The 25318-nt window shown below is 38.5% G+C and overlaps 1 protein-coding gene across 1 annotated transcript in view; it reads right to left on the minus strand.

The window, feature by feature from the left end:
• Nucleotides 1–6043: 6043 nt before the first annotated feature.
• The window catches only part of gspt1 (G1 to S phase transition 1), a 43487-nt gene continuing 24212 nt past the window's right edge, over nucleotides 6044–25318 (minus strand). The window contains exons 2-14 of the mRNA XM_033040301.1: nucleotides 21726–21770; nucleotides 21238–21468; nucleotides 20976–21009; nucleotides 20109–20186; nucleotides 19093–19273; nucleotides 18194–18348; nucleotides 15834–15974; nucleotides 14735–14828; nucleotides 13411–13491; nucleotides 12552–12725; nucleotides 10305–10394; nucleotides 8750–8918; nucleotides 6044–8137 (exon numbers count right to left, since the gene is read on the minus strand). Coding sequence (XP_032896192.1) covers nucleotides 8085–8137; nucleotides 8750–8918; nucleotides 10305–10394; nucleotides 12552–12725; nucleotides 13411–13491; nucleotides 14735–14828; nucleotides 15834–15974; nucleotides 18194–18348; nucleotides 19093–19273; nucleotides 20109–20186; nucleotides 20976–21009; nucleotides 21238–21468; nucleotides 21726–21770 — 1526 coding nt within the window. The 3' untranslated portion in view covers nucleotides 6044–8084. The remainder of the gene's footprint in view (nucleotides 8138–8749; nucleotides 8919–10304; nucleotides 10395–12551; nucleotides 12726–13410; nucleotides 13492–14734; nucleotides 14829–15833; nucleotides 15975–18193; nucleotides 18349–19092; nucleotides 19274–20108; nucleotides 20187–20975; nucleotides 21010–21237; nucleotides 21469–21725; nucleotides 21771–25318) is intronic.

Below are 25318 nucleotides of genomic sequence, written 5' to 3' on the forward strand. Positions count from 1 at the left end.
TCAGGTGTCCTCCAGGTTTCGGCCAGTCTGGTCTGGCTGTATGAAGTTGGACACCATGTCCAGTAGATTTTCACGTTCCTGCACCCCCTGCACACTTGATTTCTGTTCTGCAAACCCCTCTTCAGGATCAGCCCAGAACTGACCCCCAGTACTCCCCTCTGACGAGGGAGAAGCACTGGGCAGCCCTACAAGAGGTGCTGCTGTGGGTTTTACATAGAGCCCACAGTGACTCGACTCCATCTCGCGGAGCCTGTCACGTTGGAGCAAATGCTCCACACACCGCTCCATCCGGCTCCAGCGCTCACGGTCGCTGGCTGCTCAAAGTCGGACTCATCTGAGTCCACGACTTTGATGGTTTTTTGTTTTGCCTTACCGCCCGGCCGCGGAGTGGATCTGGCCGGTGCGGAGGCGACATCGGGCACAGCTGATCCCATTATAGGTGATTCAAGCCCACCAGCTTTGTCGCAGCCCTCGTTGGTTTCTTCGACTTTCCCATGCTCCCTACTTGTAATCAGCATGGGAAAACACAAAAAGACCGCAGAGTACTCTTACCTGCAGGTCCTGGTTTAAATTGTCGCTACGGGGGGACGTCGGTTCACCCCGCCTCCTGCCGTTTTCGACTTGTCAAAGTCGACAGCCCCATTCTGCATAGTCTCCCGCCCGGCCGTGGTGTTCTGGCCGGCGTGGGACCAAAAGTCAGCACAGCTGATCCCACTTACAGGGCTTGTGCCTTCAGCTGCTGCTGGCTCCTGCAACTTCGCGGACCTCCCCGGCCAGCTTTACTCGCAGCACTTGTGAACACTATTTTGTCCAGCTTCCCCCCCCCCCCCCCCCCCCATGTAAAAACAGCGCGGGGACAAAAACTATCGCAGAGTAAATCACTTACCTGCAGGTCGTGGTTTCAAACTTACCGCTGCGGGGGAACGCTCCACCCCGCCTGTCGTTTCGCAAGCATGAAAGCGATATGACACGCATGCGTCCTGGCGGGGTTCTTCACGTAGTCACTCAAGTGACTCCGAAGTAAAATAATGAGTTAGCCACAATTTGAATCACTAATTTAATATCAAAATTCCTGAATCAATTCAGCATGTGCAACATGCCATAAGTGCATGGGTTTAAAACCCCAACTATAAGTGAATATACCACCCTGTCGTGGTGGCTATCCCTCGAGGTCGAGGATGATGGTCTATGTTCTGTTGTTTTTATGGACTCTCAGGTGGCTTATGAGTCCAATCCTGGCTTTGAAAGTTCTTCGGCATTCAGGACAGGTAATACCAGATGGCAGATCGGGCTTTGGTTGTTGCTGCCTTTCTTTCAGTTTTCTTCTCTTTTCTTCTAATTCTGCGCATCACTTGGCTTCGAAGGCCACTGTTCCTTCTTGGATGATGGTTCACCAGTTTCCCGTCCTTGGCATTGTTTTCCCAATTGTCGATGTCGATTTCACATTTCTTCATGCTGGCTTTTAAGGCGTCTTTGAATCTCTTCTTTTTTCCGCCTCTTTTACGTTTGCCTTCTTTAAGCTGGGAGTAGAAGGTTTCCTTTGGTAGACACTTGTCTTCCATCCGAACAACGTGACCGACCCATCTTAGTTGGTTCTTGATGACGAAGGCTTCGATGATAGATGTTTTTGCTTCATTCAGCACACTGACGTTGGTTCTTCTGTTTTCTCAGCTGATATTTAAACTGCTTCGAAGACATCGTCGATGGAACTTTTCAAGTGTTTTCAGATGGCGTCGGTATGTTGTCCAGGTTTCTGATGCACACAGGAGTGTTGGAGTCACCACTGCCTTTGTACACTAACATTTTGGTGTCTGTTCGGATGTCACGATTTTGAAAGACTCTCGTTCGAAGACGTCCAAAAGCTGTTCCAGCACACTTAAAACGATGTTGGATCTCGTCATCAAGGTCAACATTGGAGGAGAGGTGACTTCCAAGGTATGGAAAGTGATCCACATTTTCCAGGGTTGTTTCACCAAGTTGAAGTTTCGGTTCTTTCTGATTTGTCTCAGTTGGTGATGATTGGTAGATAACCCGAGTCTTCTTGGAGTTGATGGTAAGTTCAAGTTTCGTGTATGCACTGTTGAAGGCAGTCAGGATCTGTTGCAGATGACTTTCTGAGAGAGCTGCAACACAGTTGTCGTCTGCGTATTGGAACTCGATGAGGGAGCTCATAGATGTCTTAGTTTTGGACTTGAGACGGGCAAAATTGAAAAGTCTGCCATCTGTTCTGTAGACGATTTTGATTCCTGGGGGGTAGGTCGTCCTGGATGATGTGGATGGTTGTCACAATGAAGATGGTAAACAGTGTTGGGGCAATAACGCCTCCCTGTTTCACTCCTGATCCGACTTGAAACGGCTCAAGTGCCTGTGTAGGTTGCTTTGCTGAATCATTGCTTCATACACAATTGGCTGGTCAATTAAATTGTCATATTTTAGGAATATTGATATGCGCGAGGCAAATATGCATTTACCAACTATCTTTGATCCCTTGAGTCAGCCAACTCGCACTTATCTCCAATATCATGGACCTAGGACTCAACAACCCTTCAGCAACTGGTTACTTGACATGACGAATCGTAATCTACTCAGTAAGGATAAGTGACAAAACAACCTCTACAGTAATTCTCCCTATGCATTCATAACTGCCGAAAAATTCTGCTCTAACCACATTTCGCCAGTTTTTAGATGACAACTGTACTGAGGCAGATCTCAGTGACAACCCGGAGGATAGGAAAGAGACTGAACGCCAAGTGGCACGATGTCAAGAAAACAACCTCTTAATGTCAGCAAAACAAAGGTGTACGTTGTTAACTTCAGGAAGTGGGGAGCAATACCCACTGTCTACGTCAATGACAAAGTCGAAATAGTTGAGAAATTCAAGTTCATAGCCGTAAATATCAGCAACAATTTGCCCCAGTGCAACCACATTGATGATGTGGCTATGAAAGCATATTAACATCTATTTTCTCAGAAGACAAAGGAAATTTAGCATTTCCTCAATGACTCTTACAGATTTTCACAGATGCACCATAGAATGCATCCTATTGGGATGCAACACAATTTGGTTGGATAACTGCTCTAAGATTGCAAGCAATTGCTAATGGACTAGATGCAGTCTAGTCCATTACACACACCAGCGTCGTCCCCCAATTGACTCCATCTAAACTTCAAACTGCCTCAGAAAAGCAGGTAGCATAATCAAATACTGCTTACATCCTGGTCATACATACATAGACAATAGGTGCAGGAGTCGGTCATTCAGCCCTTGGAGCCAGCACCACCATTCATTATGATCATGGTCTGATCATCCACAATCAGCACCCCGTTCCTGCCTTCTCCCCATTCCCCTCGATTCTGCTAGCTCCAAGAGCTCTATCAAACTCTCTTTTGTGTGCCACCTTTTCCATCAGGCAGAAAATGCAAAATGCTTGAATGCACAGACTACCGGATCAAGAACGACTATTGAACTGTCCCTTCATAAGATAAGGGAGGTCTGATCTCCCAATCTGTTGCATCCGTTACACTTTCGGTAGCTGTAACTCTATTCTGTACTTTATTCTTCCCTTTGTATCACCTGTTGACCTAGGTATGGTTTGACTGTACTCATGTATGGTACTTGACTGGCTACCATGCAAAACTGTTTTTCATTGTATCTTAGTACAAGGGACAATAATAATAAACTATTACCATGAGCTGGTCATAAACCAATAACAATGAAAGCACAAGGAATCACAGATGCTCATTTTAAAAAGTGCTAAAGTAACATAGCTGGTCTCAGCTGCACCCATTATCAATAAAAGTTTGTAGTAAAAGTCAGCACACCTTTGCTCTTGATTCCAACATAAACTTCACTTAAGAAGCTTCTCTAAAGATTGAAAGTGGCGTCACACACTGTGCAATCATTCATTACAGTTAAAAATAATCAAGTTCCTATTCCAATCGAATTGAAGGTCTTCCAATGAGACTTGGAAACGATTGGTGTTGATTAATAATTAAATTATGGAGCTGCATTTTGCTTGTAACAACATAGCCAACCAGGAAAAGAGCAATATGTAAAACAAAATGGAATGCACTTCTAACAGGTGTCGAAACTGAAATTCTGTCCATCTTATTTGCAGTTCCAAAACACTTGGTTTTGTAGATCCTTTTGTCAATGCATTGATCTAATGCAAATAATCCTTTGACTCCAGCATGTACAAAATTGAGATGTTTGTATGCTCTATGATGACGGCACCCAGCAGTAACCCATGTCCAAATTCTTTTGCATTATTGTAAATTGTGGAAACTTGGAACACTTGCTTTTTTGATTACTTTGATCGGGAATCGATATTAAGAAACCTTGAATTTCTGTTGAAACACGTCCAATTTAAAAAAAATAAAAAAATGCTTAGGCTTTCGGTTCATTTAACAGAAATCCAAAAATAAGAAACCAATTGAGAATTATTTTAATTTTTTTGTGCATCCCTCAATTTGTCAAATACAATGGACGAATTTTAGCAGGTATCATGGAGAATAGAAAATTTGAGTCAGATTTGATCTTTTCAATGTGTCGAATGCAGCTTGAATCTAAATGATTAAAATGTTTTTTTGTTTTTTTTAAATGTAAAGGTAGCCACACAATTTATTTCCCATTCCCACTATTAAATATGACCAGAGTATTCTTTGCAATATTTGTTTATGCACTCACCACAAAGAATGGATTAGAAATATCTTAATATGTCACTATCCAGCTGGAATCCAACAACACCTAATCAAGAACAAGATTAGCCATTTAGCGTAGACCCACATGCGTGTGGTATTCTCATAGTTTGCAACATGTAGCTCTTTGCTACACAAGCCTGTTGCCATTTGGGTAAAACAAATCATTCCAGAGTCATGTCACTCATCCTGTGATTAGGAATAAATGATTTCATATAAACACCTTCATTAAAACTTTATTGCAATTTAACACTATTTGATGTACAATTTCACAACATACGATTTCATCTTGGGAATCAAGGTCAATTTAGCAAATTTAGGCTGTATTAATCTGTCTGTAAAGTAATTTGCATTTGCCACAAGACTATTGCCCTAAGAATTCACCAAGTTAATAATGTTCCATTGCACACAATTTATTTGTAATGAAATTTAGTTTGTATTACAACTTGTTTTATGATCTTTTCCCTTTCTATTGTTTGGTTAATGAAATGAATTATACAACACATTGCATCCTAAGCACACTGAAAGTACAGCATGGACAAAAAAGGGTCACTTTCAGCAACTTATACTTCAGTTTAACAGAAATTCAGCAAGTTGATACAACTTCGTTTATCACTTTCAACATATTGAATACCATGCATTTTAGTGAACAATATTTTGAACGTCACCAAGGTAACACAGAAAACCACCTGTGTAGTCTAGTTGCCATGATATCATAGACACTATAAGAAAGGAGAGCCGACTATGTACAAATATATAAAAGATAAGCGGAATTTTGTCAGTCACCTGCGTTGAGTGTACATTAGTTGCAACTGGGCGTTGTACTCCACTTCTGAGAAATTGAATAAAATAATTGAATAAATTGAATAAAATGTGTATCCACATTCATTCACATATTTAGACTGGGTGACTGCTGCTGAATTTCTGAGCAGAAATGGGTCCTTTAATTTAGACACATGTGATTTTGTCCGGCTTCCTAAGACCGAGCTAAATGTACACCTATTACTGTAGTTGTCTTCAACAACGGATTGACCAATCTAGATTTTCAATACCCAATATGGATAGAAAACTTCACTTCAAATCAGAATTGCTTCACAGATTAAGGCAGGGTTATAAAAGGAGTTTTGCCCTTACTGCCCTGGTATTAAATATTTAACTATCCATGCTGGAGATCTGCAGGGCTTTCTACAACTGGTAAAGCAGCAGGCTTTCCGAAAACCTTTCAGCATAACAACATATTTATGGAAAAGGGTGGCAATAAACAAAGCCTTTTCAATGAAAGCTTCATACTAACCCTCCACTCAATGCATTTTATACAATGGAAAAAAAACTAATATTTCTACAGTTAGAAGCAATATTCCAAGGGAAATGAAATCAAATTTTATTTTGCAAGATTAAGAATGCATACAGTAAATTTGTTTACTATACAATACTGTGGTCATATTAACAGCTGTGCTGTCTTACACCAACTTCTGTATTGCCAATGATATTTCATTACAAAACAGACAACTTCAAGTCAGATCAGCAAGAGAAAGCCAACATTTCTCCAATTAAGAGCAAGGGCATTTCATATGACACCAATTTAACATTTTCCTTACACACTTTCCAAATTAAATAATTGTATAATCACAGCAATCGAAACCTTTGAGAAATGTTACTATTAATATATCTAAGTGCCTCTTCCCCCCCCCCCCCCCCCCCCCCCCCCCGACCTCCGAGAGCAGCAAATTCACACTGTTGACAAAAGTGGGATTTTCATTTACATGCAGTAGTGAAAGAAAAGAAAACCTGTCATTATTAAACATTGACTTATTAAAATAGATTAAATATACCGGTTAGTTTTTTGGGGAAATTGTATACAATTTCAGTGGCAGGATGGAGCTCACTCGTGCAGTGGCCCGTTTGTCAATGGAGTTTGCTATGTTTTAGAGTTCAGGCGTATGTTTGTTCCAAGCCTGAATGTAAATTGTTGTTTTATTACAAAATGACACTTAATTGTTGGCAATCCTAGATTACACCATTCATAACACTATTTGTTCTGTTGTTTAGAGTTAATCACATCTTTCATAAATCCCTTTCATTAACTGGAATAGTAATTTAACTAGGCAAGGGAATTAAAAAAAAAACTTCATTTTGACCCTTTAACAGTAGCAAATTTACCATTATATTAAATAACTGCTGCCTCAATTACAAGGTTTTCAAATATGTACAAGGACTATATTTCTCACATTTCGTATTACCAACCACACAGGTTCTATTTCTGATTTTTTTCTCATTACTCATCCAAGAAATATCCACTCCTTATAAAATTAATAGTTGATATGAAAGTTGTAGCAAGTGACGAAATTCCCACTTTAAGTGGTATTGTTGTCACATGTGCTTCCACGTGTTAACTGTTCTATGAAATGCACTTAAAGCAAGAAAAAAGCTATAGATTTTCTAATCTGTTATTTTAAACATTTCAAGTCAAAAGAATCAAACCTAGATACTCTAATATACTGCCTGTTCAAAGGGAAATATCACTATAAACTCATGCAGCAGTCATTTGTCCTTCACAATTCACATCATCTGTTGGATTGCTGTTATGTACCTTCACATGTTTAGAAAAGATTTGATTCCTTTGGAGATGGCATAAATTGAACAGATGCAATTGTTTCAAAATTGACGATTTCACTTGCATCTTTTTCAATACTTATGTATTGATATTTTGTTTCCCAGCCAGTGGAACATTGACAATAACACACATCATGCATTGTGAATGCTGAAAATTACCACAAAGGGCATACTGTGAGGCTACATGAAAAAAAAAATTATGGAACATTCAACTTGCAAAGAAAATAACAAAGTCAAGAGATCATTTGCTGGGAAACTAGCGAACAAGTTGATGCAAGGTTGTTTCAGAAGAATCCTTTCCAAAATAATTCAAATGCCAGAAATATTTCAAATTGATTTTATTGTCTCTCCAGACCTTTCTAACACAGGGACACTCACACTGATCTGTTGAATAATCTGACCTGGTTGAAAAACACAGGTGAGCAAAAATGCACAAAAGAGAATGATGCCAGAATAAAATAAACTTTTTTGGTTTAATTTTATTTTTGCAGGCAATTCTGTCCACATCAGTTAGGTAGCTACTGCCGTATTTCTAAGGAAGCAGATTTCAGAAGGAGGATTTTAAATGGTAGCTTTAACAATGGCATAGCAGAGCTCTCAATATGAGAAAGCTGACGTAAAATGTGGACATGTTTACAGCAATTTGCAGTACATGGGGAAATAAAAGTATTGATAGGCAGAGAAATTATGAAAACCAAGAAAAGAAGGCGTGAAGTAGGCTGTTGCGGAGTCCTTTTTCATCACAGTATTGTGCAGCATTAGATTGTAGATCTTCAGTCCTTCTCAGGGATCAATTTCAGGACCTTTCCAATTGCAATGGTTTTACCTGTTGGAGGAAATAAAAACAGTAGTCTATTGGTAAAGCAAACCACAGGACATGTAATGCCATTAACTTGACTACTGCGGATCAAACAGTGTTCATTCTCTTTTGTCAGAATCAATAACATGGTAAACTAAATTCTTTACTGGAATTTGGCAAAAATGTCAAGTAAACACAAATCAATATTTCACTCTGCAGTCAGGTTTTCATAAAATATGGAAACAAAACTGAAGTTCCATTTTAAGTTACTTAATTGTTTTTAATATGAAAATCTTTAAGAAAAATAAACCACTTAGATCACAATAATGAGTTGACAACTCTAAGTTTATGGACATTTTCTTACTGTTCAAGAGATAAGTCCACATATCCCATAAGTATGTTCAGGGAAAATGCAAGGATAATATTTGCAAGTATACTTTTACTTAATTTGTGAATACAAATTCCATTTCTTGATAAGCTAACCAGAATTATTTATTTCCTGCCAAATCTTTCCTAGATTTCTGCCAGCCAAAAGATTAACCATTTAATGCAGGTTTAAAAAAGCTACTAATAAGAGTAATAACGCAAGCTTGAAACCATTGTAAACAAGGCAGCTGTAAAAAATATTCTGCGGCTAACCTTCATCTCGCAAGGTAAAACGCCCCATCTGAGGAAAATCTTTGAAGGTCTCAAGACAGATTGTGCCTGCTGTCCTTAAACGAGCAATGCAAACCTGATCCTGTTTAACAAAACGAGGCCGCGTCTTGCTTTTTTCTCCAGATCTCTTATCCACCAGACAGATTAAGGCCTAGACAAAGAAATGTTGCAAATTAATTATTTCATGTCACAATTATTTTCTCACTTCTAAAAATTACATGACATTATGTTTCACTTCCATGTGGGTAAATTCCTGTTCAATTTTAAGTGCATCAATCATAAAACTTGGATTGTAATATTTGAAGTTAGATTGACACCCAGAGAATGCTGGCATGTGGCTAAATTGGAGTCACACATTTCTGTGTCATTCAGACAAGAGTTGAGTATACTTTTAAAGTTGTGATGTCTCAAAATAAATATCCCTGGATTGGATTCTATTGTAGCTTATATTAAAGACAAACAAAACCAGACACCTTATTTTTCCCACAATCAAAACTCAGGATCTTAGAATTCACCCTGCATTTCTTGGAAACTGAAGACCACTTGGACCAAACATTAAACATTTCAGAGATAACCAAAATAGAAAGGACTTGTGAGGAGGCAGTAAAATCATTACAAAGGCAAAAGATCTATAAGCATGTGCATTACATTTCCATCGGACCCTCTAGTCCCTAGCCTGATTTGATCAAGGACTCTTTCTTCTCAGTTTGAGGATGCAAAGTACACTGGAGCTAAAGGCAAGGGACCTAAATCAAGGAAGTGCACAAACTTGAGTTCCATTTGCAGAATTTCGAAATTAGAGATACATAAATGAAATAAAAGGGAATACAAGGTATATAGAAATTATATTCACTGGTTTAGGAATCCAAAACTAGGCCCATTCTTTAAAAATCAAATCAAGAGAAAAAACACTTCTATAAAAGGGCACCAAAATTTTGGAACTGTACCTGTAACTGATGCACGATCAACAGCTAATTTTAAATCAAGATCATTTAATTATTGTTAATCAAAGCTATTTTATGTTGCACGAAAAGGCACAGAGTTTGGTTACGTATAAGCTATGAATTTATTAAATGGTGAAAAGTGGAATAAAAAGGCAAAAAGAACTCCAAAGTGGCAGATGGCAGAAACTAGTGACTACATAATTGCAAGAAATGGAACAAAATTAAGAAAACAATAAGAAAATTAACTGTTTTCACACACATTGTTTGAGTTATGATTTTAAATAACATTTGTCAGTAAAAAGTCAAATAATGAACTGGTGCAGTTTGGATCCTGGCCAAAAGCACCTATTTTATCACGTACAATACACATTTCACACAGAATATGAAAATCTTTCAAAATTGTGTATAAAATGAAATTAATTCAGTTTCTGTGGAAACCCATCAGTGAATCTTAGTACTTAGTATGTGTAGGAAAGAACTGCAGATGCTGGTTTAAATCGAAGGTAGATACAAAATGCTGGACAGGCTGAAGGAAGGAATGGGTGATGTTTCGGGTCGAGACCCTTCTTCAGACTGAAGTACTTAGTACTTACCGTTATTTGAACTTCTTCAATGCAAGTATGGATGTGCAGCACTGCATTGTAACCTGGGCAGATGATGGATTTATGCTCAATTATAACTATCTGCAACAAAAAGATATTTTAGTACTAATTTTAGCTAATCTTTTAGAAAATACACTTGGTTTAATATGGCACTGCTTCAAATAAGTTCATAAGTCATATGAGCAGAATAAGTCCACTCTGCTATTCCATCATGGCTGATATATTTTCCCCTCGCAACCCCATTTGCCTGCCTTCTCCCTATAACCTTTGACACTCTTACTAATCAAGAACATATCAATCAGTGCTTTAAAAATACCCAAAGACCTGGCCTCCACCGCTGTCTGTAGCAATGAACTTCACAGATTCACCACCAGGAACTCTATATATCTGAAGAAACGTTTGGTATGCGCTTATATTATTGGTCAGTTTACGATACAACTTTAGTTATCCCAAGAGGAAAATTGATCTGCCAACAGTCATAAAAACAGCCATTCATACTTTATCTTTTCCCCCCTTATTGCCTTTTGCAGTTGCCTTCATTTGGATTTTAAACTCTTCCTAATCCTCTAATTTCCCACTAATCTTTGCAATATTACATGCTTTCTCTTTTACTTTCAAGCGGTCTTTGACTTCCTTTGTTAGCCACAGTCGCCTCATATTCCACTTAGAAGCTTTCTTCCTCTGCAGAATTAAAAGGTTCTGCATCTTTCCAATTACTCCCGAAACTCCTGCCGTTGCTGCTCCACGGTCATTCATGCTCGGGTCCCTTTCCAATCAACTTTAGCCATCTATTCCCTCGTGCCTCTGTACTAGTTACCTATACTCCACAGTAATATCAACGTCTTTCATTTTCTCCCTCAAATCGTAGGTTGAATTTTATCATACTATGGTCATTACCTTCTAGGGGTTCCTTTAACTAATAAAAACTGGTTTGTTATACAATACCAAATCCAGATTAGCCTTTTCCCTAGTAGGCTCAACCACACGCTGCTCTAAGAAACTCTCATAGGCACTCTATAAATTCCTTCTCTTGGGATCCAGTGTCAACCGGATTTTTCTGTCTACGGATCTATTGAAATCCTTCATGACAGCCGTAACATTGCATTTCTTACATGCTGATAGTATCTCTTGATGTAATTTGTACCCTATATCCTGGCTACTGTTCGGCGGCCTGTATATATCTCTCATCAGGGTATTTTTACCATTGCAATTTCTGAACTCTACCCACAAGGATTCTACATCTTCTGATCCTATGGTATCCCTTGCTAACGATTGAATTTCATTTCTTACAAGCAGAGCCACCCCACACCCTCTGCCCACCTATATTTTCGATAGGCTGTGTATCCTGGAATATGCCTACAATTGAGTACCATCTCTTACTCTCACTTTCTTCACCTTTGCCGCATCTGCTCCCAAGATGAGGATCAACACTCTAGAACATGCCAGAAACATTCTCTTACATTAGTATGTGCTTTCCTCCCTGCTGTCAGAGATGGACCCCTCACCGGCATCACTTTGCCCGTAGTTCTCTCAATTTCCCTCCCCCTAGACAGGATACAGTTCCCTTGCCCCACCTTTCATTCCACCTGTTTCCGCATCCAACACATCATTCTCCAACATTTCCACCACCTTCAATGTGATCCCACCACCAGTTCCATCCTCCCATCCCCACCTCATCCATCTTTTTCAGACCCTGCAACCCCAGGAGCTGTCACATCTGTCTCTATACCTCCTCCCTCACATCCGTCCAGGGACCACAGAAGTCGTTCCAGGTAATCTAGAGGCTCACGTTTTCCTCCTCTAACCTCACCTACTATATGTGGTGCTCCCGGTATGGCCTCAACAACAGCGAGACAATGCATAGACACAACAACCATTTCACCATAAAGCTGCTACCTCAGAGCATCAGAGACCTGGATTCAATCCTGACTACGGGTGCCATCTGTGCAGTTTGTATCATATCCGTGATAACGCGGGTTTTCTCCAACATTCCAAAGAGGTGCAGGTTTGTAGGTTAATTGGCTTCTGTAAAATGTCCCTAGTGTGTAGGATGTGAAAGTGGGGTAACATGGAACTAGCATGCGGGTGATCACTCGTTGGGCTGATAGGCCTGTTTCCACGTTGTATCGCTAAACTATTTAAAACTATACGTATTGGAGAAGGGAAACGCTGCAAATAATTTCTTGATGTCTTGCAGTCAAGGTTTAGTCTTCGTAAGAATTTCCCAAGTGAAGTTACCTGTGCATCAAAAGTACGTCCTGAGTGACAAAGGTTGCCATGATCACACAGAATGAATCCTGGCAGAATCTCTTCCTCTTCAATTCCTTTCAGTCGTATTTTCAGATTTTCCCCTGGATCTGCTGAATCGGTCTCCACATCATCAGACAAGAGTCCCAGAACCTCAACATTATGCTGCAAAACAGAATACCATATTTAATTTGCATGTCCCCTAATCCAGAAGTTATCCAACTTCAGCCAAAACTAACATCAAAGCTTTGGGGTCACAGAACTGGCGGATCAATTAGAAACAGACATTTTCCAATGGAACAATACATATTTAGTATCTACCAAATTTTCTATCTTCAGAATAAAAAGGACATTCAAGAGCAAACCAACAATTAAATACAAAGGTAACTGAACAATTAATAACTTTGATAGCAATTCACTGCACTCAGCTGCTATGCCAAGTTTCTTACTCTATCCCTTATTTACACAATTATACTGCCACTGAGTGCACTGATTCACGATTATCTCTCGTGCATTAATGAAAACACAAACGGGAAACCCAGTTTTAAACAGTCTTAAAATACATTCTTGAAAGAACCACTGCACAAGGACAATTAAAGGCAGCAGACCATTACAGTTTCAGGAGAAGTGATGGGTAATAATCTCAAATGTTCATGCCACCAATATTATACATAATAAAACAAAGCAAGTTCCGGTGGCTGAAAACAAAAGTGTTTCTCGAGGCGAAATATCTTACTGCAAATATAGTACATTTACAAACTGAACAGATACTTGTTACCATATTAATAGTATGAACTCGCAAGATGAATCTGTTAACATTTCAATGATGTACAGTAAAAAGTTGACTTACTTTGTTTGGCATCATAACAAGTTGGTGTCCTTTTCCAATTAGTCCAGATTCTAGTTTGCCCAAAACCACCGTACCCATATCCTACACACAAAATACCATATATCATTGTTTTAAACCACTGTAGACCAATTTAAGCACATAATTACCGCATACCATTTCCCTTTCACATCAACAAAATCCGTCATTCCTGAATTAAATTGAATTTCATGCAGCAATCCATATTTAAAGAACCGTTTGCGATCCAAGATTTCTTTGGAAAGCACACTTTTCTTAATGTTCAACTGAAGTAGTTGGTTTTGTTCAGGAAAGAAAACCGGCTTTTAACAATAAAATTATTTCACGTCTGCCTTTTTGTAATGTCCCACTCATCAGTTACAAATCCAAACCAAGCTGTCCTTGTTCTAATTTCTTTGCAATTAAACCTTTTATTAAACAAAAAGATTTACATGAGCATACTGGACTGAACAACCTGTTTTTGTGCAGTCCAACACAAACAATTTCCCCAAGATCCTTTCTAGGCTGTGCACGAACTGACAGGGCCGGCATATTATTTTGACAAAAACTTGGATACAGTGTTGCAACCCTATGTCCATATTAAATTTAAATTAAAGGCAAGACTTAAAGGTTCAACTTCTAAAATTCTACCAACTAGCAAAGCCCATATCAAACAGAGTCAATATCAGCTATTCATACTTAAGGAAAACAAGCAAATTTCCTCAACTTCACACAAGCGGCTGGCATGGAAAAAGTTTAGTTAGTCGTTAAAATAAGCTGCTTACAAAAATTACAACGAAAGAGCAACTAGTGTTAATGAGCACTCCCATATTTGCAGATATCAAAAGACTATCGATGATATCTATATTCCAATATATACTGAGGTGGTTAACCCTGGGATGCTTCTGGAAGACAACTAACCATTACCTTGTGGGCTTGAAGGGATGGATTTTATGTAGATTTTCCACATATTCACCCATATTTAAAAAGAATCACACGTCATATGCCATTACCCTGAGCATTATTTGTAAGGAGAACTACTAGTTTACAAAATTTGTCTTACCACATGATGCATCTTAAGGGAAAAGTGATAATTAATAGTAGCCAATGAGGACTATTTTCCCAAAGGCATTCTAAAAATGGAGTGCCTATTTACACTTAACTACATCTCATCCACCCAGAGAGCTTGAGTTTTCCTTTTAGATGCTTCTAGTTTAGAGAGTACCTTGCTGTAGCCACATTTGTTGTTTAACAAATTCTGCTTTAGAATTTGAACAATAGTAAATCACATGGTCAAGAAGACTTTGGAACTTAACATCAATAACCTTACCTTATACTTATCTACAATTGGTACCCGCACGGGTCCCGTAGTGACCCTATTGAAATGTGGCAAATTGGCCAAATAAGGTATAAATGGTAAACCACTGTAACAAGAAAAAAAAAATGTAAATTGCAGCAGTCAAATCTTAAACTAGTATTTGTTTTAAGCACAAATCTTAACTCCACTGATAATTAATCATTCATGATTGAATTGGAAGCACTAATGACTATGTATTTTGGCTAATTTGTAATTTGACTTTTCAGCTAGCTGCTTGTCATGGTAATTTTTTTTTTTTTTTAGACAAATACCAGACTCAAGGATGATGGCGACAAGAAGTTGATGCTGGAATGTTGAACAAAACAGTGCTGGAAGAAGCTAGCAGGAGAATCAGGTATGTGGAGGGAATGGACAGGCAACGTTTTGGGTGGGGACACCTCCTCAGACTGATTAGAGGCTGGAAAAGAAAGTAGATGTGCAACAAAGGCAGCATCTTTGAAGGATATGGATAGGCCATGTTTTGGGCCAGGACCCTCCAGACACGTTGTAGTTGGCTGGGTGGAGAAAGTTGGATAAGAGATAGGAAGTGTGACAAAGTCTGGCCAGTGAGAGGTGGATACAGATGTGGAGGGGGGGAGGGGGGGTTACTATTGGCTAAAGGGTGGACAAAAGCTGGAGATTAAAAAGGATGTCAGATAAGGAGAGAAGTGAAGTGACATGCATTCCATGGGAATGATGTGCGACAAAGCCCGGCAAATGATTGGTGGACAGTACAAAGTGATTTTTAAAAATATCTTTAGTTTCAAGTTTTTAATTAATTTTGTCTGGGTATTCAAAACATGTGATAGATGACAAATGAGAGGCCATAACGAAATATAGCTGTTGCATTCAGCATAATACGGACCAATGCTCAATCATTACTCAAATTCAAATGCAAATATCCTGAACAAAATTTTATTCTGACTAACAACATATTACTTAATACAAGCAAATATTTGTATTTCCTTCCCATAAATAGTCAGCACCAATATTTGACTTAATTTTAAAACTTTCATTTTCACATTTGACATTTTTTCTGTGACAAATAACACTAGAGGCAAATAGGACTTACATGTACCAGATGCAGTTCTCTGCTCGTTCTTTTAGGTTGGCACCAGTCAGTCCAGAACAAGGCATAAAATAGATATCCTTCTTTGGATTGAAACCAACTTTCTTCAAAAATGGAACCAGTTTTTCTTTACATTCCTCGTATCTGAAAGGTAGCGATGGTAGGAGAAAGAAAAGAAAAATTGTATATTTGGTGATGTCTAAAAATCGCAGAATTAATCAGGTATGGGATAGTTTCAATAACACGAGCACCAAATGCTTCCTTACCCCACAATTAGAATTAATAACTTAAATATGATATAGAATATCACTCAAAATTTGCATCAATATTTCAAGTTTTACAACTAGCAAAGGGCTTGTTTCCGGGTTTGTCTTTACCAATCACGAGAACCACATTGGGGTTATTGGAAAAAGCCCTGAAGCACCAGGAACAATAAAACTAATAGTACACTCAACCTGTGAAACCTCCTGCTGTGACATAATCAGCCACCTAAAACAATGATCAAAACAAGATATATATTTTCATTGATTAGGGAGTTTTTGGCAGTCCTGCTTTCCAAATAAATTTCCCAATTATTATCAAACTCCATTAAAAATCAAACACCCGTTTAAAAATTCTTGAATGCAAAGACATAGATAGTAAAGCCAATTGAGGGAATCGTAGGATGTTGAATTTTAAAGAAATTATTTTGGGAAGGAGTTAAAATGTTATTGTGCAGAAAATAAAAAGATGTGATCTTGATGAATGTCATAGTAAACTTGAAAGACTGGTTGGCCAGACCGGCTCCTATTTGCAATCATAACATTACATACAGCTGTGTTGATCACAAACCAATTGATTAATCACTCATTTAAACGGTTCAAAATAGTTTCAAGCCTTTATTCATTAGTGATAAACAGAAGAGGGCAGTGAACTACAACTAAAGTTAAATTTAGTCGTTTGACAAGAAAGTGAACATTGGCCTTCACCTCTACATGAAAGAATGTATTCCCTTTTCTGCTTTGAAAGAAAATAAAACTAGTTTTTTTGCCATGGTACACATAACTCAGTGCAAAAATTGAAAGGACTTCATGCTTCTTCCAAATAATATTAGGACTACATTGTGGCATTTTGCACTAGCGTGTTACCTCCACTATGAATTTACACATATAAAATTACAGATAACTTGTTCACACCTATAAAATTATAGATAACTTGGTAACATTTTGCTTCTCAAAGCACTTGAAGTGCTATTTTGCACACAATTAAGAACATTGGGTTTCAGTTTTGCAACCAAAATGCTGTTCGTAATGAATTTATTTCAGCTTGAAGGAACTATTGTAATCTTGTTCCAGGGATCAAAACTAAGCCCACCACTGTTGTCCTGATTCACAACTTGTGGACAGATGTGTTGCAAATATAGTATTACATTTGCTTTAAACAGCACAAACCATGGAAACTTTATGACAGTAGAGAGTCGTAATTAAAAGGAAAACAAGTTCTAGAAGTACCAAGGAATGACCAACTTCATTTCAAACATATCAGTTAGATAAATGGACTGAAATACTGGTAACAGAATTAAGATAATATAAGTAGGAAGGAACTGCAAATGGTGGTTTAAACTGAAGAAAGATACGAAAAGCTGGAGAAAAGGAACAGGTGACATTTCGGATCGAGACCCTGCTTCAGACTGAGAGTCATGATGATAAAGGAAGCAGGCCATTGTTAGCTGTGGCTAGGTGAAAACGTGTTCGAGACAATGAGACTCAACAAGACGACTTTCAAACTTGGACAACGACTTGGGTGGTGGAGGGAAGAGATGCAAGAGTTACTTGAAGTTGGATAAATCAATATTCAATCCACTGGGTTGTAAGCTGTCCAAGCGAAATAGGTGCTGCTCCTCCAATTTGCGCTGGGCCTCACTCTGACAATGGAGGCGGCCCTGGATAGAAAGGTCAGTGTGGGAATGGGTAGGGGAATTAATGTGTTTGACAACTAGAGCAGGTAGGCTTTTGTTTGCCCATCTTTCATTCATTTGTTCTATATTTCTCTAAATCACAGTCTATCTCGTTTTCTTAGAAGGGCCTCGACCCGAAACGTCACCTATTCCTTTTCTCCATAGATGCTGTCTGACCCACTGCTACTCCAGCTTTTTTGTGTCTATTTCAAGGGCAATATATGTCAGAGACTTAAATCGTTACATTACTCTCATACACACCTCCCCCCCCCCCCCCCCCCAATGTATTTGTCAAACAGTTATTCAGTATTATCTTTGTTACGTACAAATGCTTAGTCAGATATATACAATATGACAAGGTGTCACGTATTTAATTGTGGTTTGCATAAAGACACCTCTAAAACAGTGTACAAAACACAAAACATACCTATCTTGGCTCCAGTTTACTGTTGGGTCATCCATTTTATTGACGAGAACTATCAGATGTTTGACTCCTGCCGTTTTTGCTAACATAGCATGTTCTCGTGTTTGCCCACCTTTCTCAAAGCCAGTTTCAAATTCACCTTTTCTGGCTGAGATGACCTAAATAAATGACAGAAAGAAGTTTTCTTTTGGATTCAAGAACATTTTTATGAATGGGATTATGATAAACACGAAACAGGTACTAAATTGGCTTGTTTTACCTCAAAAAAAATATCAAAATGATTGAGTGGCCTAATGAAATCATCAAGAGAGACCCACAAATATTGGATCTGGCAACAAAATTAACTTCATTTACACGTCAAAAATACGTCATCTTTCATATGAATGAACCATTAGGATTTAATGAAAATGTTTAAATATGCTATTATATGTTGCCTAATTCTTGCACCGATTCCCCACTTCCCAAATAATTAATGACCAAAATTGAAGTGGAACCCGCTATCAAATTATTTACTGAACCATTATCTTTACTATGAAGAATTAAGGGCATGTCCCACTGTACAAGGTAATTCGAGAGCTCTCCAGAATTTAAAAAAAAAAAAAAAAATCTAACGCGTGGTAAGTACGTAGAATGTACGTAGCGGGTACATCGGAGCTCAGGACTTTTAGCGGCTCGTAACGCTAACGGCAAGTACTCGGGAAATGTGGTAAGCTCGTGAAGATTTTTCAACATGTTGAAAAATGTCCACGAGAGCCCCGAGTACCTACGAGCGGCTATTACCGTAATTCTCCGAGTTTGAATCAGGGGAAACGCGGGAGAACTCTTGAACCGTGTATGCGTAGAACGTACACATAGCTCGTACAGTGGGACAGCCCCATAAAGGCAAAAACTTGATCTCTTACCAATACAGCAAGATCAGCTTGAGATGCACCACCAATCATATTTGGTACAAAGCTTTTGTGACCGGGTGCATCTAAAATGGTGAAGTGCCTCTTCTCAGTCTCAAAATATGCACGACCCACTTCAACTGTTTTTCCCTTGTCCCTCTCCTCCTGATTTGTGTCCAAGGCCCAGGACAGGTACCTAAACAATGATATTTTGTAATATGGTAATAAGATAAAGCAACTACACAATTTTGTGCAATTCTTAGCAAAGAATACAAATAAACATGCTTCATTCAACATTAAACATATCCGATGAATTGCTATATGATCTCTAATTATCACGTTTCCAAACAGAAATACAATTGCATTTAACCAAAGTGAGAAGGTAAGGGAAATAAAATGATTTAAACAATTATAGCTGCATTTCAGCTCTTGGCTATTTAATCACCTCCAGTTTAAATTCCATTTGGAATATTTTGGAGGACCAAGAAACCAAGAACCAAGAACATTGCTGCTATCAGTAACTTAGTTCTCCCATTTTATTCTCCTTGCATACGGAGATTCCTTTGCTGGGAGCATAATTCCAGGTTCTAAGCTGTGTCCTGCAACATCAATAGAGTGGCCATATGCAAGTCCCAACAAAGCCAAAATGACGGTACACAAAATTGCTGGGGAAACTCAGTGGGTGCAGCAGCATCTATGGAGCGAAGGAAATAGGCGACGTTTCGGGCCGAAACCCTTCTTCAGCAGGAAGGCATTAAAATCAAGCACTACCTGCACATTTCTAATGTGGATTTTCAGTACACAATACCCCTTTCCCCCCACATATGATTAAGGGAACCAAATGAATTATAATAGAGACCGGTCACCAGCTTAGAGATACCCGTAACTTTATAATTCTAAGATGAATTTCATTGACAACAGGAGTTACACTTCTAAAAAGCAATTAGGAATGGACACCAAAATAAATACTAATTTAGGAATCATGTAGTAGGTTGAAACCCCCAATTTCGACATACAAATAATGATCTCACCATGTTTCTCTATTTTTCTCCTTGGCTTCCCTTTCGTATTTCTCCAGTGTTCGTTTGTCCACCATACCCGTCAGATACCTTTAAAAGAACTGCCAATGAAAACTCAACACATCTCTTCATGCTGTTGATTTTGTACTGTGTATGGGTTCTACTTCAATTTCTACTCATATAAAAAGTGCTTACGAATAAATTAACTATAAAATATGCAACAAAATATACAATATTAGGCTTTATTTGGCCTTTTCCAGTCAAGACTCAAGCTTCATCTCTTGAGATGAATTTAACTAAATATTATATAATTCCAAGTGCGAATTAGCTATTTCGATTCAAAATGGTCACAGTTTGTCAGAAACCATTTATAGATTGCACTGCAATAAATGCAAAGGTACAAGACTGCAAGATATTTTGCTCATATATCAACATAAGAAATCAATATAAGAAATCAACTATAAACGAAATAACATTCTTATCTACAAAAAAAGGGAAACTATTCCATGAGATATTAAGCACCATATATAATCAGTTGATCTTTAAACTTTATAGTGGTATCAGTTGATAGTAGGATACTCCACAGGACATTAGAATATGAATAACCTCCCCAAGCATCTTTAGCTAGTAGGCAATTCTGTTTAATATACATTATAGTCAAAGTGAAAATTTCCCATTCAAATCCATGCAGAGGCCTAAATTCCACACACCACAGACTTTAAAGAAACAAGGGCATACCCAGAGTGAAACACTCTCATATAGAAGTTGCAAGAAATAATAGCTTAAATTGTATTTTGTTTGGTAATTATAGATTGAGAACTCCATTTAGATTCCCCCTGCTCTACGCATACACTTATCAGAACAGAAGCAATAACTTACATTATTTGTCCACCAATAGTGGATTTTCCAGCATCTGTGGAAAAAAAAAAAGTTATTATACAAAAGGCTGTGTGAACAAATTTTACATTGTATTGGCTAGTGTAGAATTTTCCATTAACAATGTAATGTTGCTATATAAACAGTGAATTTCTAGCTGCAGCAATGGCTGAATGTCAACGCAGCAGGTCATGAGAAAACCAGTTCACCAAATGCATTAAACTAGGAACAAGTCCATGAGGTTACATTTTATCTAGTAACTTACCTACATGACCTATGAATACAACATTCACGTGTTCTTTCTTTGGAGCACCTGGCTCTACCACTGCAACCTTTGGTGAAGACACCTCCTCTTCCTCTTCCATTTCGACTGGAGCAGCCAAAGGTGGACCCTCGTCGCCTGCAGGACCGCCACCTGGTTCTGCTTCACTTGGTTCTGCTTTCTGTTCCCATGATTCTTCAGACCCTGCTTCTGTATCTCCATTTTCCACTAGCGCTGCAAAATGTAAATGGTCAGGTCATGATAGTCATTGTATTTAGAGACACTAATAGTTTGTTATCACTAATAGTTATCACAATAATATTAAGCCAAATCAAGAACAGAACAAAAGGGAAAACACAAATATTTTTAAAATACATCAAGATAAAATTTAAAAAGTCAAAATTGTCAGTTATGTGCTGATTAATAGTTTCATTTACAAGCTGTCAAATCATAACAAATGTAAGGCTGAAATCCAACAAAAGGTTTCTTACCAGCAGGTTCTGAAACTTCCATGCTGGGATCTGTATCATCAGGTCCTGAAAAACAAATAATGATGTGCTTGAAATAGCAACAAAGTTTTATTAGATGACTTGGGACACCCATCATCCCATTGAAGATTACATGGGAAAAATAAATGAATCTTATTGCTAACGTTTATTACAGAGTGCAGCGGAGCAACCCCATAATCAGCACAAGCCACTTGGAGGCTGCATAAACATCTAACACACAGAAAAATCAACACAACCCTCAATGTAGAATATTCAAGAGGTAATGACAAATTGACTCTTGTTAAACCTAAAGCTGCAATTGGAGACCCATTTGGCATTTTGGACAAACTACTGTAGAAGTGAAATAAAGTAGAATCTACCAAATAAATTATAAATCATCATAATGACAGACTTGAGACCTTGGAGACTGAACATTCAAGGTTAAGGCATGACCAAAAACACTGCAATGGTGGCAGTTAAAAGAGCTGCTGCTTCACAGCTTTGGCATCGTTGGGTGTGAAATCTGCAGGTACTCTGTTTCCCTGGGTTCACCAGTTATCTTCCACATGCCCAAAGACTGGGGGTGGCAGGGGGCGAGGAAAGAAGAAAAAAAATTGTTAAAAAATACTGGCGATCTTTGGAGAATTTTTTTTAAAGCATTTTTGATCTAAGACTAGAGCCTCAGCCTTTGATCTAGGAATATTGCCTCAGAAATAGAGGGTGGTGAATCTGTGGAATTGTTTGCCACAGAAGGCTGGGGAGGTCAAGTCAATGGATATTTTTAAGGCAGAGATACATAGATTCTTGATTAGTAGATGTGTAAGATGTGATGGGGAGAAGGTAGGAGAATGGGGTTAGGAGAGATAGATCAGCCATGATTGAGTGGGGGAGTAGACTTGATGGGCCGAATGGTTTAATTCTGCTCCTATCACTTTGACATGAGCTAATACACCAATTTAATATTTTTTCTTTTACACCAAGAATAAAACTGGATTTTGTTTACAGTGCTTAGTAATACAAATGTAATAAATTCATATTCTGTCCAAAGGTTCAGGGAAGAACTCTAGTGAGTCTATCAAAACGGCAAGAGAAATCCAATTTTTCACTAAACCTGGAGGCATAATTAAGCATTCTAAAAAATTAAAACTCAGGGGGTCTAACAAATAAAATGACGTTGGCAGTTGATATAATGTTCAATTTAATCTAGAGTCAACTGTTTTGACTTTTGCACAAGTTGCTGCTGCGGTTCTTCAACTGGTGAGACATTGAACTAAAAGGATTTTAATAAAAGATGAGCTATGGTTCTCACTCATGATGCTTGTTTTAAAGGGTTTTTAAATTCATGGCGAGGACATGATTGTTTTTTAAAATAACAGTTCTTGGCTCCCACATTAGTAACTTGGATAGCTGCTTTGGGCAACTGGCTTCAGCTATGGACCCTAAAGCCCAGTGGAAACAGGGACCGTGTTTATTTATATATTTTTGAAAAACTTTAAAGCATCGAACTCACAAAATCCAATGAAGTATTAAATACACATTTCTAAAGCTTCTTTATACTTTGATCATTGTGTATAGTAATAGATTGAGTCAGTCATACTGCAAGGTACAATGCCATTTGGCCCACCAAGATGGCGCTGACTGTTAAGCATCCATTTGCAATAATCCTTTAATAGTCCTATTATGTGGTTCACACATTAATGTGGGCACACCCGGGATTCAAACCTTGGTCCAAGCTACACATCTTGGAAAGAAAGCAGAACACCAAAAGCTAATCGATGTAGTAACAGAAAATGTGAAAATTCCAGGGAGCATTATTGGTCAGAACTGATCCTAGGTTGTTTGAGCTGCAAGGCAGCCACTTTATCATCTGTGTCATTGTGTCAAAGTTAATCCAAGCCAGTCAAACAGTTAAGTTCCATACTAAGTGACAGATTTGCATGCCTACATCTGTCATGTTATTTTACCGCTCTTCACACATAGTCAAAGGGACAAAAACTGGCTGGTCACCATTTACACTGGAGTAATCAAGCCTCCTGTCATCTTTCAGTCTACATCTGGCATATGATCCGACATCCTTGTGATTTAAATGCAGATTATTGGGCTGTAGATTATATTTAACATTTAGTATTCGGTACAGCAGGCAAAACTAGGAATAGGCCTTTGTCAGCTTTCAAATACTTCATAGAACAGTACTTCATTGCAGAATAACCCATGCGATATTCACAAAATAGCTTGTAAACAGGCCAAGGTCCTAGTCAAGATCTCATCCAAATCAAAAATGTTTAATATACAGAGCCTCTCCACAATCAAGTGAAGTGGAAAGGAAAGAGCACCAGCAGCTAAAAAAATGCAGTAAAAGGTGTGAGGTGGTGTGGTATGGCAACTACTCAGCTCTTGATTACCAGATTCGGCTGAGGGAAATGATACATAATGTGGACGCATCACTTACACTTACTTAATGTGAACACATACTTCCATGTAGACCATCTTCGTGGTGCATTGCACAACATCGGCTGGAAATATAGTTAAGGATGACCCACACTCCGGCCATTCCATTTTGTCTCTTCTAACCTCTTGATGCTATAGCTTTTTTCCCACTATCTGAATCCTGTACCAACAACCTCTTTCACATTCAGTTCCTGAAGTTGTTACCAAATGCTCTCAACTCTACCTCATTCAAATTTTGCTATTGTACTTTAATGTTTTGTGCACCACTCTGATTGAGCATTATAATCTTGCACCATTCTGCTGTTTTGCACTGGTCATTGTATTTATCATTACTGTACATACACTGCTTAATCTAAGAGCTTAATGTGAACACAGAATTCCATTTCACCCTGGTGTACATGACAATAGACTAATAAAATATTACAATCAAAGAACACTAGAAAATAGCAGGAGTATGCCATCAGGTCCTTCAAGCCTCTCACCATTTAATATCATTGCTGATCTCCGCTGGCCTCAACTGCCCTTCTATGCCATTTTCCATTTCCTGCTATTCCCCAATCTGTCAAACCCAACATATTATTTCACCTACTAGTGAAAACTTCCCAACATCTAAACCACTAGCTATGAAGTTCCAAACTATTTAGTCTCTCTTGGTAGGACAACCCTCTCATCCCAGGAATTAGCCTGGCAAATCTAATTTCTACTGACTTCAATTCTCTGATATACTTTATTTTTAAAGCAGAGAGACCAAAACACTACAGCATTCCAGGCGAGGCAACTTCAAACCCATTGCTATAAAGGCCAACATTTTATTTGCCTTCTCAACTACAATACAATACAATTTAATTTAATGTCATTTGGACCCCTTGAGGTCCAAACGAAATGTCGTTTCTGCAGCCATACATTACAAAACAAAAAGACCCGAGACACAACACAGTTTACATAAACATCCATCACATCGTTGTGATGGAAGGCAAAAAAAACTTCTCTCCACTGCACTCTCCCCCCCGATGTCAGAGTCAGAGTCAAAGCCCCCGGCTGGCGATGGCGATTGTCCCGCGGCCATTAAAGCCACGCCGGGTGATGCAAGGCCGCACACCGGGTCTTGTTGTTAGAGCCCCCGGCGTGCGCTCGCAAAGTACCGCGGC

This window comes from Amblyraja radiata, chromosome 22 (genome assembly GCF_010909765.2).
Source record: "Amblyraja radiata isolate CabotCenter1 chromosome 22, sAmbRad1.1.pri, whole genome shotgun sequence".
In the NCBI taxonomy this organism is placed as follows: domain Eukaryota; kingdom Metazoa; phylum Chordata; class Chondrichthyes; order Rajiformes; family Rajidae; genus Amblyraja; species Amblyraja radiata.